The sequence below is a fragment of the Coregonus clupeaformis genome, unplaced genomic scaffold (genome assembly GCF_020615455.1).
Source record: "Coregonus clupeaformis isolate EN_2021a unplaced genomic scaffold, ASM2061545v1 scaf0370, whole genome shotgun sequence".
Lineage (NCBI taxonomy): Eukaryota > Metazoa > Chordata > Actinopteri > Salmoniformes > Salmonidae > Coregonus > Coregonus clupeaformis.
Window position 1 is genome coordinate 49,477 of NW_025533825.1, and position 19,848 is coordinate 69,324.

Here is a 19,848-nt window from a genome sequence, read left to right on the forward strand (position 1 = left end):
ACTTGATGCTTCACTGGATCAATCTGAAACTTTGCAAACATGCTGTTGCAGTCTAGTGGCCAACATCTAAATTGCACCTAAACTGCAATATTATATTGTGGCCTTTCTCTTGCATTTCAAAGATGATACAAATATATATAAATAGAAAACACATGTTTTTTTGGTTTGTATTATCTTTCTAATGTGTTACATTCTCCTACATTAATTTCACATTTCCACAAACTTCAGTGTTTCCTTTCATTTACATTTACATTTAAGTCATTTAGCAGACGCTCTTATCCAGAGCGACTTACAGGAGCAATTAGGGTTAAGTGCCTTGCTCAAGGGCACATTTACGTCATTTAGCAGACGCTCTAGTCCAGAGCGACTCACAAATTGATGCATTCACCCTATAGCCAGTGGGATAACCACTTTACAAATTTTTTTTTTGGGGGTAGAAGGATTACTTTATCCTATCCCAGGTATTCCTTAAAGAGGTGGGGTTTCAAAAGTCTCCGGAAGGTGGTGAGCGACTCCGCTGTGTGGGGGGTGAAGGATTACTTTATCCTATCAGGTATTCCTTAAAGAGTGGGGTTCAAAAGCTCCGAGGGGCGACCGCTGTGTGGGGGTAGAAGGATTACTTTATCCTATCCCAGGTATTCCTTAAAGAGGTGGGGTTTCAAAAGTCTCCGGAAGGAAACCTGGCACCATCCCTACGGTGAAGCATGGTGGTGGCAGCATCATGCATATTCTTCCTTCAGGTCCTGAGCTACAGGCAGTTAGATTTGGGTATGTCATTTTAGGCGAAAATTGAAGAAAAGGGTCCGATCCTTAAGACGTTAAAAAACCGTAATAATTCCTTTTACCAAAAAGCCACATATCTTTAAGATATTTTCAAATGTTTCCCTTATGAGGAGGGAAGATAATGAAAGTTTAAACCTACCGATTAGTTCAATTGATTTGATTTGCTATACAGTGCCTTCGGAAAGTATTCTGACCCCTTGACCTTTACCACATTCTGGCAGGTTACAGCCTTATTCAAAAATGTGTTAAATTGTTTTTTTTCCCTCATCAATCTACACACAATTTCCCATAATGACAAAGTGAAAACAGGTTATAATCTTTTACAAATGTATCAAAAACTGAAATATCACATTTAAGCTCAAGCCCTGTCAGGTTGGATGGGAAGCGTCGCTGCACAGCTATTTTCAGGTCTCTCCAGAGATGTTAGATCGGGTTCAAGTCCGGGCTCTGGCTGGGCCACTCAAGGACATTCAGAGACTTGTCCCGAAGCCACTCCTGCCTTGTCTTGGCTGTGTGCTTAGGGTCGTTGTCCTGTTGGAAGGTAAACCTTCGCCCCAGTCTGAGGTCCTGAGCGCTCTGGAGCAGGTTTTCATCAAGGATCTCTCTGTACTTTGCTCCGTTCATCTTTCCCTCGATCCTGACTAGTCTCCCAGTCCCTGCCGCTGAAAAACATCCCCACAGCATGATGCTGCCACCACCATGCTTCACCGTAGGGATGGTGCCAGGTTTCCTCCAGACGTGACGCTTGGTATTCAGGCCAAACAATTCAATCATGGTTTCATCAGACCAGAGAATCTTGTTTCTCATGGTCTGAGAGTCCTTTAGGTGCCTTTTGGCAAACTCCAAGCGGGCTGTCATGAATTGCCCGTCACTCAGAGCCTGTAACACAGTGAGAAAATAGGCCTTTATCACATAGAGGGGTTGGTTGCTTAGCAACAAAACGGATGCGTGCTCAACTATGGGACAAAACAGACAGTGTTGGCGTGAGATTGTTGACAACATGTAATCAATATTATGTCTCCAATGTTTATTGAAAACATAAATACATTCGCACAATGACCACTTGTCTCAAATACATCCTTCCAGTTGTTGGTTAGCTAGCTAGTGAATTCTTGCCATATTAGTCATGAAATCAATCAAAACAAGACATGGTTTCAATAACAAGATGAGAACGAGCCACTTACGATTCCCCACATGGCAGTTCCTTGTCATTCTTGCTAGCAATCTGGCAATCCAGAATCACAACAACACGCTGACTTCTGCCCCATGGAAGCTCTCAGATAGTTTTTTGTGACGTTGTCAGCAATCCCATCTATATGATGTAGACCTAAATTCTTACTCAGTATCCTAACCCCCCCCATCCTAACCCCCCCCATCCTAACCCCCCATCCTAACATCCCCCCATCCTAACCCCCATCCTAACCCCCCCATCCTAACCCCCCATCCTAACCCCCCCATCTCTAACCCCCTCCTAACCCCCCATCCTAACCCCCCATCTTAACTCCCCCCATCCTAACCCCCCCCGTGACCTGAAGAGACGTCTGCCCCATTTGGTGTGAGGTGCTCTTATACAAAGGATCCACTACTCTTTCTTTTTTTTTCCTAAACCCCTTTTGCTCCATTTGGTGAGTTACCACAGCTGGCCCATAATAGACATTATAGGAACGTCTATAAGACGCTGTATAGCAGGGTTCTTCAATTCCGGTCCTGGAGGGCCGAAACACCTCTGTTTTTCATCCTCTCCTTCTAATCAGGGGCTAATTCAGACCTGGGACACCAGGTGAGTGCAATTAACTACCAGGTAGAAATAAAAAACAGAAGTGTTTCGGCCCTCCAGGACCGGAATTGAAGAACCCTGATCTATAGGCTCCATGGGACAGCTGTGGCCTCCCAGGACCATAGAGATAGAGGGAGGGAGGGGGAGGGAGGGAGGGAGGGAGGGAGGGGGAGGGGGGAGGGAGGGAGGGGGGAGGGGGAGGGGGGAGGGGGGGGAGGGAGGGAGGGGGAGGGGGAGGGGAGGGAGGGAGGGAGGGGGAGGGAGGGAGGGAGGGAGGGAGGGAGGGAGGGAGGGAGGGACTGTAAAGTGGTTCTCTCTGTTCTGTTCTCGCTGCTCAGATCAGGGTTGCATCAGTAGGCCTACTCTGACACTCAGACCTGCCACTAACATATCCTTCCTTGGTGGTGAGGTAAGTCTGGAGTATTTATAGCGCTTCATTTCACCTTAGTGTGTCTGTTTATGAGTCATGCTGTACAAATATTGATTTAAGTCTAAACATAGCCTTTAAAATGAAATATTAGCCTCAAATGTAAAAAAAAGAAAACAAATTCTACTTCTGAATGCTATTACCCTTTTACTAGGTAATAATAATAATAATAATAATAATAATAATAATAATAATACTTAATTTATATAGCCCTTTCCATTATACAGATAAAAAACAAAAGGACATGCAGCTCTTGGGCTGGTCAATGGTCTAGGCCTAGCTCAATAATGGTCTCCTGAAAGTCAGTCATGTAGAGAGTAACCTACGAGTTGGAGACATTACATTCAGGACTGAGGTGATTCTTTCTTACGTGTGACTGTAATTATGGCATTGACCATGGCACCTCCGTGTCTTGTGACTGTAATTATGGCATTGACCATGGCACCTCCGTGTCTTGTGCCGCTCCTCTGCTGAGTTCAGCCTGTTTTATTCAGAGTGACAACACTGCTGGGTCTGGTTCATCAGATGGGCATGGACAACTAATTACATGTTATGGGGCGGCAGGTGGCTTAGTGGTTAAGAGCGTTGTGCCAGTAACCGAAAGGTCGCTGGTTCTAATCCCCGAGCCGACTAGGTGAAAAATCTGTCGATGTGCCCTTGAGCAAGGCACTTAACCCTAATTGCTCCTGTAAGTCGCTCTGGATAAGAGCGTCTGCTAAATGACAAAAAAATAAAAATAATATCATCATAGAGAGATAGGGCATGGACAAAGGTGCTCAGTATTTTACTAATTTCCTGCAAAGTCACAAAAAAACTGACAAGTGGAAGTCAGAGTAGCCTCAAGGCTCAACCTAATCGGTGTAGAGCTCCACTCCATTTTTCCGAAAGAAGTTAGGAATTTTAAGGCTATGTGAAGAATGAATAGGGGAGAGGGCTAGGTGTCAAGTAATGATGGATGCCATTTAAGGTGGGTATCTCTGTGTAATGTTTCATAGCAGGAAATGATTCTGTTTTTCTGAATTGTCCTTTTTCATCTAGATCCAAACGTTTGGATTGGAGGCACCATGCAAGACAGTGGACGATCTCACAAGTGGGATTGTCATGGCCCAGGCCCTACAGAAAATGTAAGTGTCAGTGATTTACACCTTTGTACTGTTTTACTTTTGAACTGCTGGAAATGAGTTTTGTGAAACCATCAAACCAACCTTTTAGGGGGTATTGTGGCTAGGTGTTGTGGCTAGGTGTTGTGGCTAGGTGTTGTGGCTAGGTGTTGTGGCTAGGTGTTGTGGCTAGGTATTGTGGCTAGGTGTTGTGGCTAGGTGTTGTGGCTAGGTGTTGTGGCTAGGTGTTGTGGCTAGGTGTTGTGGCTAGGTGTTGTGGCTAGGTGTTGTGGCTAGGCGTTGTGGCTAGGTATTGTGGCTAGGCGTTGTGGCTAGGCGTTGTGGCTAGGTGTTGTGGCTAGGTGTTGTGGCTAGGCGTTGTGGCTAGGCGTTGTGGCTAGGTGTTGTGGCTAGGCGTTGTGGCTAGGCGTCGTGACTAGGTGTTGTGGCTAGGCGTTGTGGCTAGGTATCGTGGCTAGGTGTTGTGGCTAGGTATCGTGGCTAGGTATCGGGGCTAGGTATTGGGGCTAGGTATTGTGGCTAGGTATTGTAGCTAGGCGTTGTAGCTAGGTGTTGTAGCTAGGTGTTGTAGCTAGGCGTTGTAGCTAGGCGTTGTAGCTAGGCGTTGTGGCTAGGTATTGTGGCTAGGTATTGTGGCTAGGTATTGTGGCTAGGCGTTGTAACTAGGTTTTGTGGCTAGGCGTTGTGGCTAGGCATTGTGGCTAGGTATTGTAGCTAGGTTCTGTGGCTAGGCGTTGTGGCTAGGTGTTGTGGCTAGGTGTTGTGGCTAGGCGTTGTAGCTAGGTATTGTGGCTAGGCGTTGTGGCTAGGCGTTGTAGCTAGGCGTTGTAGCTAGGTGTTGTAGCTAGATATTGTGGCTAGGCGTTGTAGCTAGGTATTGTGGCTAGGTATTGTGGCTAGGCGTTGTAGCTAGGCGTTGTAGCTAGGCGTTGTAGCTAGGTATTGTGGCTAGGCGTTGTGGCTAGGCGTTGTAGCTAGGCATTGTGGCTAGGCGTTGTAGCTAGGTATTGTAGCTAGGCGTTGTAGCTAGGTATTGTGGCTAGGCGTTGTGGCTAGGCGTTGTAGCTAGGTATTGTGGCTAGGCGTTGTAGCTAGGTATTGTGGCTAGGCGTTGTGGCTAGGCGTTGTAGCTAGGTATTGTAGCTAGGCGTTGTAGCTAGGTGTTGTAGCTAGATATTGTGGCTAGGCGTTGTAGCTAGGTATTGTGGCTAGGTATTGTGGCTAGGCGTTGTAGCTAGGCGTTGTAGCTAGGCGTTGTGGCTAGGCGTTGTGGCTAGGCGTTGTAGCTAGGTATTGTGGCTAGGCGTTGTGGCTAGGCGTTGTGGCTAGGCGTTGTGGCTAGGTATTGTGGCTAGGCGTTGTAGCTTCTCTCCACTTTCTTTCTCCCAATTGTGACCACTTACCTTTCTCTTCTCCAGAGACATTGTGTATTTCACTGACAACTGGATCAGTAGGATCAAGCCTGAGGTGGGAGATAACTGGCGGCTAAAGGTATGATGGTGATACATGGTGGTCGTTTTAATACATTGACTTTTTGTGTTGCTGTCATCTGCTCTCAAGCCTTTGTCATACATGTCCATTCCCTTGTCAGTGTCACATTCCCAATCTCACATCTTCACTCCTCTTTTCAGATCAGTAATCTAAAGAAGGTGTTGAAAGGTATACTGGACTACAACCAGGAGGTCCTACAGCAGCAGATCGATGACTTCACCCTGCCAGACATCAGCCTGATAGGAGAACACTCAGACGCTGCAGAGCTGGGCAGGATGCTGCAACTCATACTAGGCTGCGCTGTCAACTGTGAGCAGAAACAAGGTGTGTCTGTCTGTCTGTCTGCTCAGCATGGGCTTGGCTACCTGTATATTAGTGATGGGGACAAAATCCATACAGTTACATATCGGGATATTATTTTTGACGATATATCGTATAGTTCTGACAACATCGCAATATTATTTTTGCGCTAGTTTGCTGTACCTGCACCAAAACTCATTGTTTTACAGTACTTTTATTTCCATGACTGATCAAAACTCATTTTCTCATGGCTCTCTCTTGTCCTCTGCAGCAGGTGAGCAATATGTTTGTCCTAGAGTTATTATTGTGTTGTCCTGGAGTTATTATTGTACACAGCCTTGTCCTAGAGTTAATATTGTACACAGCCTTGTCCTGGAGTTATTATTGTACACAGCCTTGTACTAGAGTTATCATTTAGTTATTATTGTACACATCCTTGTCCTAGAGTTATTATTGTACACAGCCTTCTCCTAGAGGTATTATTGTACACAGCCTTGTCCTAGAGGTATTATTGAGTTATTGTACACTGCCTTGTCCTATAGTTATTAGTGTACACAGCCTTGTCCTAGTTATCATTGAGTTATTAGTGTACACATCCTTGTCTTGAGAGTTATTACAACACAGCGTTATCCTAGAGGTATTACAGTTCACAGCCTTGTCCTAGAGGTATTATTTTGCACAGCCTTCTCCCAGAGGTATTATTGTACACAGCCTTCTCCTAGAGGTATTATTGAGTTATTGTACACTGCCTTCTCCTAGAGGTATTATTGTACACAGCAGGTATTATTGTACACAGCCTTGTACTAGAGTTATTATTGTACACAGCCTTCTCCTAGAGGTATTATTGTACACAGCCTTGTCCTAGAGTTATCATTGAGTTATTAGTGTACACAGACTTGTCCTAGAGTTAATGAGGTATTAGTGTACACAGCCTTGTCTTAGAGTTATCATTGAGTTATTAGTGTACACAGACTTGTCCTAGAGTTATTGAACACAGTCTTGTCCTAGAGTTATAATTGTATGCAGACTTTTCCTAGAGGTATTATTGAGTTATTGTACACTGCCTTCTCCTAGAGGTATTATTGTACACAGCAGGTATTATTGTACACAGCCTTGTACTAGAGTTATTATTGTACACAGCCTTCTCCTAGAGGTATTATTGTACACAGCCTTGTCCTAGAGTTATCATTGAGTTATTAGTGTACACAGACTTGTCCTAGAGTTAATGAGGTATTAGTGTACACAGCCTTGTCCTAGAGTTATCATTGAGTTATTAGTGTACACAGACTTGTCCTAGAGTTATTGAACACAGTCTTGTCCTAGAGTTATAATTGTATGCAGACTTTTCCTAGTTATCATTGAGTTATTAGTGTACACATCCTTGTCTTGAGAGTTATTACAACACAGCCTTCTCCTAGAGGTATTATTGAGTTATTGTACACTGCCTTCTCCTAGAGGTATTATTGTACACAGCCTTGTCCTAGAGTTATCATTGAGTTATTAGTGTACACAGACTTGTCCTAGAGTTAATGAGGTATTAGTGTACACAGCCTTGTCCTAGAGTTATCATTGAGTTATTAGTGTACACAGACTTGTCCTAGAGTTATAATACACAGCCTTGTCCTGGAGTTATTATTGTACAAAGCCTTGTCCTAGTTATCATTGAGTTATTAGTGTACACATCCTTGTCTTGAGAGTTATTACAACACAGCCTTCTCCTAGAGGTATTATTGAGTTATTGTACACTGCCTTCTCCTAGAGGTATTATTGTACACAGCCTTGTACTAGAGTTATTATTGTACACAGCCTTCTCCTAGAGATATTATTGTACACAGCCTTCTCCTAGAGGTATTATTGTACACAGCCTTCTCCTAGAGGTATTATTGTACACAGCCTTGTCCTAGAGTTATCATTGAGTTATTAGTGTACACAGACTTGTCCTAGAGTTAATGAGGTATTAGTGTACACAGCCTTGTCCTAGAGTTATCATTGAGTTATTAGTGTACACAGACTTGTCCTAGAGTTATTGTACACAGCCTTGTCCTAGAGTTATAATTGTATGCAGACTTTTCCTAGTTATTATTGAGTTATTATTGTACACAGCCTTGTCCTGGAGTTATTATTGTACAAAGCCTTGTCCTAGAGTTATCATTGAGTTATTAGTGTACACAGACTTGTCCTAGAGTTATAATACACAGCCTTGTCCTGGAGTTATTATTGTACAAAGCCTTGTCCTAGTTATCATTGAGTTATTAGTGTACACATCCTTGTCTTGAGAGTTATTACAACACAGCCTTCTCCTAGAGGTAGTATTGAGTTATTGTACACTGCCTTCTCCTAGAGGTATTATTGTACACAGCCTTGTACTAGAGTTATTATTGTACACAGCCTTCTCCTAGAGGTATTATTGTACACAGCCTTCTCCTAGAGGTATTATTGTACACAGCCTTGTCCTAGAGTTATCATTGAGTTATTAGTGTACACAGACTTGTCCTAGAGTTAATGAGGTATTAGTGTACACAGCCTTGTCCTAGAGTTATCATTGAGTTATTAGTGTACACAGACTTGTCCTAGAGTTATTGGACACAGCCTTGTCCTAGAGTTATAATTGTATGCAGACTTTTCCTAGTTATTATTGAGTTATTATTGTACACAGCCTTGTCCTGGAGTTATTATTGTACAAAGCCTTGTCCTAGTTATCATTGAGTTATTAGTGTACACAGCCTTGTCTTGAGAGTTATTACAACACAGCGTTATCCTAGAGGTATTACAGTTCACAGCCTTGTCCTAGAGGTATTATTGTACACAGCCTTCTCCTAGAGGTATTATTGTACAAAGCCTTGTCCTTGAGGTATTATTGTACACAGCCTTGTCCTAGAGTTAATGAGGTATTAGTGTACACAGCCTTGTCCTAGAGTTATCATTGAGTTATTAGTGTACACAGACTTGTCCTAGAGTTATTGTACACAGCCTTGTCCTAGAGTTATAATTGTATGCAGACTTTTCCTAGTTATTATTGAGTTATTATTGTACACAGCCTTGTCCTGGAGTTATTATTGTACAAAGCCTTGTCCTAGAGGTATTATTGTACACAGCCTTGTCCTAGAGGTATTATTGAGTCATTGTACACTGCCTTGTCCTAGAGTTATTAGTGTACACAGCCTTGTCCTAGAGTTATCATTGAGTTATTAGTGTACACAGACTTGTCCTTGAATTATTATTGTACAGACTTGTCTTGAGATATTATTGTACACAGCCTTGTCCTGGGGTTATTATTGAGTTATTATTGTACACAGCCTTGTCCTAGAGTTATTATTGTCTGCAGACTTTTCCTAGTTATTATTGAGCTATTATTGTACACTGCCTTGTCCTAGAGTCTCTAGACAGTACACAGCCTTGTCCTCGAGTCTAGACAGTACACAGCCTTGTCCTAGAGTCTAGACAGTACACAGCCTTGTCCTAGAGTCTCTAAACAGTACACAGCCTTGTCCTAGAGTCTAGACAGTACACAGCCTTGTCCTAGAGTCTCTAAACAGTACACAGCCTTGTCCTAGAGTCTAGACAGTACACAGCCTTGTCCTAGAGTCTAGACAGTACACAGCCTTGTCCTAGAGTCTAAACAGTACACAGCCTTGTCCTAGAGTCTAGACAGTACACAGCCTTGTCCTAGAGTCTAGACAGTACACAGCCTTGTCCTAGAGTCTCTAAACAGTACACAGCCTTGTCCTAGAGTCTAGACAGTACACAGCCTTGTCCTAGAGTCTAGACAGTACACAGCCTTGTCCTAGAGTCTAAACAGTACACAGCCTTGTCCTAGAGTCTAGACAGTACACAGCCTTGTCCTAGAGTCTCTAAACAGTACACAGCCTTGTCCTAGAGTCTAGACAGTACACAGCCTTGTCCTAGAGTCTAGACAGTACACAGCCTTGTCCTAGAGTCTCTAAACAGTACACAGCCTTGTCCTAGAGTCTAGACAGTACACAGAGTTCAGTTGAGGAAGTGAGGAAGATGAGGCTTCCAGTTTATCTCACGGCTTCATCACATTCAGTTCTTGTCATTGTGCAACAGAGTGCTTCTTAGACTGAACATGTAGTCATTCGTCCTGTCTTCCTCTGCCCCTCTAGAATACATCCAGACCATAATGATGTTGGAGGAATCTGTTCAACATGTTGTCATGACAGCCATTCAAGAGGTAAGCCTTTGTAAACATTTGAAATGGCTGTGTTTTTTACTCTGTGTCCTTATATGACATACTACACTGTGTGTGGTCTCCATGTGTTGTAGCTGATGACATCACACTGTGTGTAGTCTCCATGTGTTGTAGCTGATGACATCACACTGTGTGTAGTCTCCATGTGTTGTAGCTGATGACATCACACTGTGTGTAGTCTCCATGTGTTGTAGCTGATGACATCACACTGTATGGTCTCCATGTGTTTTAGCTGATGACATCACACTGTGTATGGTCTCTGTGTTGTAGCTGATGACATCACACAGTGTATGGTCTCTGTGTTGTAGCTGATGACATCACACTGTGTATGGTCTCTGTGTTGTAGCTGATGAGCAAAGAGTGTCCAGTTATGGGAGGAAACGACTCGTACGCTGACATGGATAGACAGGTAAGATGTTGCAGCGAATGTTCTCTTGCTACATTACATTGTGTCTTAACAGAATAAACATTATTTAGTGTATCAGCCTTTTGTTTGGATTCTTCCATGTTAGTTCTGACGTATTAGTTCTGTTTCCAGCTGAAGAAGACGGTGGAGGATCTGAACCAGGCTCTAGCCACCAAGGAGGAGATCGCACAGAGATGTCACGAGCTGGACATGCAGGTTGGCCTTAAGTTTGGTTCTATTCCTTTACGTGAACAGTGCTCTCTCTGACTTCAATTAGATACTGGACAGCTGTAGTTCAAGGTCATGGTTCACTATGGTGTCCTATAGTTGAAAGTAAGTCAAACCTTTGTTATAATGGTTGTTGGAATGAATATCCTCAGTGCAATGGTTAAAACCTACATATGAATACCATGGGTAAAAGTTTACAGTAGAGGTCTTCACTGGTCCAAAAAGTTGGACCCATTCCAAAATGGATCAGTGGCTTTTCAACCCGATCCCGATATGCATAAATACATTTTCAAAAAATGAGACACGTTCCAAATGGACCTGAGGACAGTCAGACCCGTTCCGAATGGACCTGAGGACAGTCAGTCCCGTTCCATGGACCTGAGGACAGTCAGACCCGTTCCGAATGGACCTGAGGACAGTCAGACACTTTTCGAATGGACCTGAGGACAGTCAGACCCGTTCCGAATGGACCTGAGGACAGTCAGACCCGTTCCGAATGGACCTGAGGACAGTCAGACCCGTTCCGAATGGCTTGAGGACAGTCAGACCCGTTCCGAATGGACCTGAGGACAGTCAGACTCGTTCCGAATGGACATGAGGACAGTCAGACCCGTTCCGAATGGACATGAGGACAGTCAGACCCGTTCCGAATGGACATGAGGACAGTCAGACCCGTTCCGAATGGACATGAGGACAGTCAGACCCGTTCCGAATGGACATGAGGACAGTCAGACCCGTTCCGAATGGACCTGAGGACAGTCAGACCCGTTCCGAATGGACCTGAGGACAGTCAGACCCGTTCCGAATGGACCTGAGGACAGTCAGACCCGTTCCGAATGGACCTGAGGACAGTCAGACCCGTTCCGAATGGACCTGAGGACAGTCAGACCCGTTCCGAAAAGGCTTGTGGAAAAACAGACCCAAACAATCCGGTGCTTGTTCAGATCCGAGAGTAGAAAGAGTGATAAAGAACCCTCTGACTGGGCGCTGCCAGCACCATCAATAAACGAGGGAGATTGGCCAAATGATCCACGTCAAACACAACATTTACAGTTGGAACTTCATTTGGCCAAAGAAAATGGTGAATAGAATGAAACAAAACATTTTAATAAAGAACTGGTTTAAATTTTCACAAAAGTTTTGAACAGGCCTATATTGCAGCAATTACCAACAAAGGCAAGTGCCTACCCAACAAATGACAACAATAGGCTAATTATATTTATTTTATAACAGGCCTACTTTTAACCTATCTTAAACTAAATACGGAGCACAAAATTAAAAAGACACTAAGAACTTAATTTAGCCCACTCATAAAAATAAAACAAAACACTTTTTGCATATTTAAATAACTATTTGAGATTTTTAAATAGGCCTAAAATAATAATAATGATAAAACAAATTATAATAAATACGAAAATAAATAATAAAAATATAGAAAATTGCATCAAACCTGAATAGCGAGATTCACACAGTCCATTTGGCTGTGCCAACGTTCTTCTCATGATTCACACGGTCCATTTGGCCGTGCCAACGTTCTTCTCATGATTCACACGGTCCATTTGGCCGTGTCAACGTTCTTCTCATGATTCACACGGTACATTTGGCCGTGCCAACGTTCTTCTCATGATTCACACGGGTCCATTTGGCCGCGCCAACGCGTCTTCTCATGATTCACACGGTCCATTTGGCCGTGCCAACGTTTCTTCTCATGATTCACACGGTCCATTTGGCCGCGCCAACGCATTCTTCTCATGATTCACACGGTCCATTTGGCCGTGCCAACGTTCTTCTCATGATTCACACGGTCCGTTTGGCCGTGCCAACGTTCTTCTCATGATTCACACGGTCCGTTTGGCCGTGCCAACGTTCTTCTCATGATTCACACGATCCATTTGGCCGTGCCAACGTTCTTCTCATGATTCACACGGTGCATTTGGCCGTGCCAACGTTCTTCTCATCTTTGTCCACTACAATGTTAAAACTTTGTCCGCGAGGACATTCCCCTTGTCGGCTTCTTTTCACTATACTCTTTCTTCTCTAATTATGTTTTACTTCAGTGAAAAAGGCCTCCATCTTCTCAATCAACAGTAGCCTGGACAAGGCTCCTTTCACTTGCTGTCTTTCTCCTCAGCAGCAGGCACACGTGAGGTGAGCAGCAGGAACCAGTTTCAGCTGGACTTTACCGTAAGCTATACGTTTTATTGAGTTGCAACTGGCTGACACAGATATCAAGCTTGCACAGTTCTCATTACCCCACCCAAATTAAATGAACAGAGGACAGTTCTCATTACCCCACACAAATTAAATGAACAGAGGACAGTTCTCATTACCCCACACAAATTAAATGAACAGAGGACAGTTCTCATTACCCCACACAAATTAAATGAACAGAGGACAGTTCTCATTACCCCACACAAATTAAATGAACAGAGGACGGTTCCAGTCGGTAAATACATTTTAATTGCATATACCCGAGACCCTTATAAACTTCCTTTTTCAGGACCCTGTCTTTCAAAGATAATTCATAAAAATCTAAATGACTTCACAGATCTTTATTGTAAAGGGTTTAAACACTGTTTCCCATGCTTGTTCAATGAACCATAAACAATTAATGAACATGCACTTGTGGAACGGTCGTTAAGACACTAACAGCTTACAGACGGTAGGCAATTAAGGTCACAGTTATGAAAACTTAGGACACTAAAGAGGCCTTTCTACTGACTCTGAAAAACACCAAAAGAACGATGCCCAGGGTCCCTGCTCATCTGCGTGAACGTGCCTTAGTCATGCTGCAAGGAAAAATGAGGACTGCAGATGTGGCCAGGGAAATAAATTGCAATGTCCGTACTGTGAGACGCCTAAGACCTCGCAGCGGCAGACCACGTGTAACAACACCTGCACAGGATCGGTAAATCTGAACATCACACCTGCGGGACAGGTGCAGGATGGCAACAACAACTGCCCGAGTTACACCAGGAACGCACAATCCCTCCATCAGTGCTCAGACTGTCCGCAATAGGCTGAGAGAGGCTGGACTGAGGGCTTGTAGGCCTGTTGTAAGGCAGGTCCTCACCAGACATCACCGGCAACAACGTCGCCTATGGGCACAAACCCACCGTCGCTGGACCAGACAGGACTGGCCAAAAAGTGCTCTTCACTGATGAGTCGCGGTTTTGTCTCACCAGGGGTGATGGTCGGATTCACGTTTATCGTCGAAGGAATGAGCGTTACACCGAGGCCTGTACTCTGGAGCGGGATCGATTTGGAGGTGGAGGGTCCGTCATGATCTGGGGCGGTGTGTCACAGCATCATCGGACTGAGCTTGTTGTCATTGCAGGCAATCTCAACGCTGTGCGTTACAGGGAAGACATCCTCCTCCCTCATGTGGTACCCTTCTTGCAGGCTCATCCTGACATGACCCTCCAGCATGACAATGCCACCAGCCATACTGCTCGTTCTGTGCGTGATTTCCTGCAAGACAGGAATGTCAGTGTTCTGCCATGGCCAGCGAAGAGCCCGGATCTCAATCCCATTGAGCACGTCTGGGACCTGTTGGATCGGAGGGTGAGGGCTAGGGCCAATCCCCCCAGAAATGTCCGGGAACTTGCAGGTGCCTTGGTGGAAGAGTGGGGTAACATCTCACAACAAGAACTGGCAAATCTGGTGCAGTCCATGAGGAGGAGATGCACTGCAGTACTTAATGCAGCTGGTGGCCACACCAGATACTGACTGTTACTTTTGATTTTGACCCCCCCTTTGTTCAGGGACACATTATTTCATTTCTGTTTGTCACATGTCTGTGGAACTTGTTCAGTTTATGTCTCAGTTGTTGAATCTTGTTATGTTCATACAAATATTTACACATGTTAGGTTTGTTGAAAATGAACGCAGTTGACAGTGAGAGGACATTTATTTTGTTGCTGAGTTTAAATCAGACCCGACCCAGATCCGAGACAAAAGTCAGAATTTAGGACCCGAATTTGGAGTCTGTTGGAGCTGTGAAGACCTCTAAACATGGTAGGCCTGCATTCCATTTAGGCTGTCGGATCCTACCAATAACACCAAATGGCATCCAGGTTTTCTACATTCTAGTATTCTAGAACTGAGTACTGTATTCCATCTGTTCTCTGCTCTATTAGATAACATTGTCCTGTTCTATTCTATCCTGTTCTATTCTATTCTCCTGTTCTATTCTCCTGTTATATTCTATTCTCCTGTTCTATTCTCCTGTTCTATTCTCCTGTTCTATTCTATTCTCCTGTTCTATTCTATTCTCCTGTTCTATTCTATTCTCCTGTTCTATTCTATTCTCCTGTTCTATTCTATTCTATTCTCCTGTTCTATTATATTCTATTCTCCTGTTCTATTCTATTATTCTGTTCTATTCTATTCTCCTGTTCTATTCTATTCTCCTGTTCTATTCTATTCTCCTGTTCTATTCTATTCTCCTGTTCTATTCTATTCTCCTGTTCTATTCTATTCTCCTGTTCTATTCTATTCTCCTGTTCTATTCTATTCTATTCCCCTGTTCTATTCTATTATTCTGTTCTAGTCTATTCTCCTGTTCTATTCTATTCTCCTGTTATATTCTATTCTCCTGTTATATTCTATTCTATTCTCCTGTTCTATTCTATTATCCTGTTCTATTCTATTCTCCTGTTATATTCTATTCTCCTGTTCTATTCTATTCTATTCTCCTGTTCTATTCTATTATTCTGTTCTATTCTATTCTCCTGTTCTATTCTATTCTCCTGTTCTATTCTATTCTATTCTCCTGTTATATTCTATTCTCCTGTTCTATTCTATTCTATTCTCCTGTTATATTCTATTCTATTCCCCTGTTCTATTCTATTATTCTGTTCTATTCTATTCTCCTGTTCTATTCTATTCTATTCTCCTGTTCTATTCTATTCTCCTGTTCTATTCTATTCTCCTGTTCTATTCTATTATATTATCCTGTTCTATTCTATTCTCCTGTTCTATTCTATTCTCCTGTTCTATTCTCATGTTATATTCTATTCTCCTGTTCTATTCTATTCTCCTGTTCTATTCTATTCTCCTGTTCTATTCTATTCTCCTGTTCTATTCTATTCTCCTGTTCTATTCTATTCCCCTGTTCAATTATATTCCCCTGTTCTATTCCCCTGTTCTATTCTATTCTATTCTCCTGTTCTATTCTATTCTCCTGTTCTATTCTATTCTCCTGTTCTATTCTATTCCCCTGTTCTATTCTATTCTCCTGTTCTATTCTATTCTCCTGTTCTATTCTATTCTCCTGTTCTATTCTATTCTATTCTCCTGTTCTATTCTATTCTATTCTCCTGTTCTATTCTATTCTATTCCCCTGTTCTATTCTATTATTCTGTTCTATTCTATTCTCCTGTTCTATTCTATTCTCCTGTTCTATTCTATTCTCCTGTTCTATTCTATTCTCCTGTTATATTCTATTCTCCTGTTCTATTCTATTCTCCTGTTCTATTCTATTCTCCTGTTCTATTCTATTCTCCTGTTCTATTCTCCTGTTCTATTCTATTCTCCTGTTCTATTCTATTCTCCTGTTCTATTCTATTCTCCTGTTCTATTCTATTCCCCTGTTCAATTATATTCCCCTGTTCTATTCCCCTATTCTATTCCCCTATTCTATTCCCCTGTTCTATTCTATTCTATTCTCCTGTTCTATTCTATTCTCCTGTTCTATTCTATTCTCCTGTTCTATTCTATTCTCCTGTTCTATTCTATTCTCCTGTTCTATTCTATTCTCCTGTTCTATTCTATTCTCCTGTTCTATTCTATTCTCCTGTTCTATTCTATTCTCCTGTTCTATTCTCCTGTTCTATTCTCCTGTTCTATTCTATTCTCCTGTTCTATTCTATTCCCCTGTTCAATTCTATTCCCCTGTTCTATTCTATTCTATTCTCCTGTTCTATTCTATTCTCCTGTTCTATTCTATTCTCCTGTTCTATTCTATTCTCCTGTTCTATTCTATTCTCCTGTTCTATTCTATTCTATTCTCCTGTTCTATTCTATTCTATTCTCCTGTTCTATTCTATTCTATTCTCCTGTTCTATTCTATTCTCCTGTTCTATTCTATTCTCCTGTTCTATTCTCATGTTCTATTCTATTATCCTGTTCTATTCTATTCTCCTGTTCTATTCTATTCCCCTGTTCAATTATATTCCCCTGTTCTATTCCCCTGTTCTATTCCCCTATTCTATTCCCCTGTTCTATTCCCCTATTCTATTCCCCTGTTCTATTCTATTCTATTCTCCTGTTCTATTCTATTCTCCTGTTCTATTCTATTCTCCTGTTCTATTCTATTCTCCTGTTCTATTCTATTCTCCTGTTCTATTCTATTATATTCTCCTGTTCTATTCTATTCTCCTGTTCTATTCTATTCTCCTGTTCTATTCTATTCTCCTGTTCTATTCTATTCTATTCTCCTGTTCTATTCTATTCTCCTGTTCTATTCTATTCTCCTGTTCTATTCTCATGTTCTTTTCTATTCTCCTGTTCTATTCTATTCTCCTGTTCTATTCTATTCCCCTGTTCAATTATATTCCCCTGTTCTATTCCCCTATTCTATTCCCCTGTTCTATTCTATTCTATTCTCCTGTTCTATTCTATTCTCCTGTTCTATTCTATTCTCCTGTTCTATTCTATTCTCCTGTTCTATTCTATTCTCCTGTTCTATTTTATTCTCCTGTTCTATTCTATTCTCCTGTTCTATTCTATTCCCCTGTTCTATTCTATTCCCCTGTTCTATTCTATTCTCCTGTTCTATTCTATTCTCCTGTTCTATTCTATTCTCCTGTTCTATTCTATTCCCCTGTTCTATTCTATTCCCCTGTTCTATTCTATTCCCCTGTTCTGTTCTGTTCTATTCTATTCTCCTGTTCTATTCTATTCTCCTGTTCTATTCTATTCCCCTGTTCTATTTTATTCTCCTGTTCTATTCTATTCTCCTGTTCTATTCTATTCTCCTGTTCTATTCTATTCTCCTGTTCTATTCTATTCTCCTGTTCTATTCTATTCTCCTGTTCTATTCTATTCTCCTGTTCTATTCTATTCCCCTGTTCAATTATATTCCCCTGTTCTATTCCCCTATTCTATTCCCCTGTTCTATTCCCCTATTCTATTCCCCTGTTCTGTTCTATTCTATTCTATTCTCCTGTTCTATTCTATTCCCCTGTTCTATTCTATTCTCCTGTTCTATTCTATTCCCCTGTTCTATTCTATTCCCTGTTCTATTCTATTCTCCTGTTCTATTCTATTCTCTTGTCCTGTTCTGTCTGAACTGAAACTCCATTACTCTGTGCCTTGCTTTAAGGCCTTCCATGTACAGGAGCAGCGAGATAGACTGAGGTTAGAGTATATTGAACTAGAGGAAAGGGTAAATAACCTTTTTATTCCTAATTTCTTTCAGTCCTTGTCGTTTTGGCGTGTGAATTTAAAGCCCTGGATTTGAAGTCTGCTGTCTGCTTCTATAATAGCGTGTCCTGTTTGAAATCCAGGCTCCTTTAACTGTGGGTGCGTCCAAAATGCCACCCTATTCACTATATTGTGCACTACTTTTGACCAGAGCCCTATGTGATGCCTTATGGGCCCTGGTCAATAGTAGTGTACTATATAGGGAATAGGGTGCCATTTGAGACCCAGCCTGTGTGCCGTATTAGTCAGCTGTCCTGTCCTGCCCATCTCAGTTCTGTGTGTCACCAAGCACCACCCAACCTGCCCGTCCAGACTAATTCTCCTCCCCCTCCCCATGTTTACTTCCTTGTGTGTTACCAAGACGTCCATGTGGTAAGAAGTGCTTGGGTGCTTGGTCTCGGCAGCAGTCTTCTGTCTCACCATTTTACATTTTAGTCATTTATCAGATGCTCTTATCCAGAGCGACTTACAGGAGCAATTAGGGTGTAGTGCCTTGCTCAAGGGGACATTGACAGATTTCACCTAGTCAGCTCAGGCCAGTAACCGACCTTTCGGTTAGTGGCCCAACGCTCTTAACCTCTAGCCTAGAGAATAGAGCAGTAGAGAAACATGCAGATGGCCAATGGGAGTCCTCCTCAACAGATGGCCAATGGGGGAGCTCCTCAACAGATGGCCAATGGGGTCCTCCTCAACAGATGGCCAATGGGGTGCTCCTCAACAGATGGCCAATGGGGTGCTCCTCAACAGATGGCCAATGGGGTGCTCCTCAACAGATGGCCAATGGGGGTCCTCCTCAACAGATGGCCAATGGGGTGCTCCTCAACAGATGGCCAATGGGAGTCCTCCTCAACAGATGGCCAATGGGGTGCTCCTCAACAGATGGCCAATGGGGGTCCTCCTCAACAGATGGCCAATGGGGTGCTCCTCAACAGATGGCCAATGGGGAGTTAACCTACCTGGCTGCCAACTGCCAATGGACTCATTGGTCATCTATGCAGTTCCACGTCCACCTAGGTGGAGATCCATGCATTAGTTAGCATTTGCTTCTATGCCAGAGTAGTAGGGTATTGTGGCTGGAGAAGAGAGTTCTTTAAGAACTTTCACTTTAAGATGTCTCTCTGGAGCCAGAAGAAAACACGTTTGTTGTTGAACTGGTGTTTTAGGGCTAGCTGTTTCACACTACAGTAGGTCTCTGTGTTTTAGGGCTAGCTGTTTCACACTACAGTAGGTCTCTGTGTTTTAGGGCTAGCTATTTCAGAGTACAGTAGGTCTCTGTGTTTTAGGGCTAGCTGTTTCACAGGACAGTAGGTCTCTGTGTTTTAGGGTTAGCTGTTTCACAGGACAGTAGGTCTCTGTGTTTTAGGGTTAGCTGTTTCACAGGACAGTAGGTCTCTGTGTTTTAGGGCTAGCTGTTTCACAGTACAGTAGGTCTCTGTGTTTTAGGGCTAGCTGTTTCACACTACAGTAGGTCTCTGTGTTTTAGGGTTAGGTGTTTCACAGTACTGTAGGTCTCTGTGTTTTAGGGTTAGGTGTTTCACAGGACCGTAGGTCTCTGTGTTTTAGGGCTAGCTGTTTCACAGGACCGTAGGTCTCTGTGTTTTAGGGCTAGCTGTTTCACAGGACCGTAGGTCTCTGTGTTTTAGGGTTAGCTGTTTCACAGGACAGTAGGTCTCTGTG

At 42.9% G+C, this 19,848-nt stretch overlaps 1 protein-coding gene across 2 annotated transcripts in view; it reads left to right on the top strand.

Moving 5' to 3' along the window:
- The window catches only part of LOC121581832 (protein Hook homolog 3-like), a 90,557-nt gene that overhangs the window by 10,132 nt on the left and 60,577 nt on the right, over window positions 1-19,848 (top strand). The window contains exons 2-8 of one of the 2 annotated variants that reach the window (XM_041897193.2): window positions 4,026-4,111; window positions 5,527-5,599; window positions 5,740-5,923; window positions 10,024-10,091; window positions 10,456-10,518; window positions 10,648-10,731; window positions 18,071-18,133. In XM_041897193.2, coding sequence (XP_041753127.2) covers window positions 4,026-4,111; window positions 5,527-5,599; window positions 5,740-5,923; window positions 10,024-10,091; window positions 10,456-10,518; window positions 10,648-10,731; window positions 18,071-18,133 — 621 coding nt within the window. The remainder of the gene's footprint in view (window positions 1-4,025; window positions 4,112-5,526; window positions 5,600-5,739; window positions 5,924-10,023; window positions 10,092-10,455; window positions 10,519-10,647; window positions 10,732-18,070; window positions 18,134-19,848) is intronic. The other variant, XM_041897194.2, reaches the window with a different exon arrangement.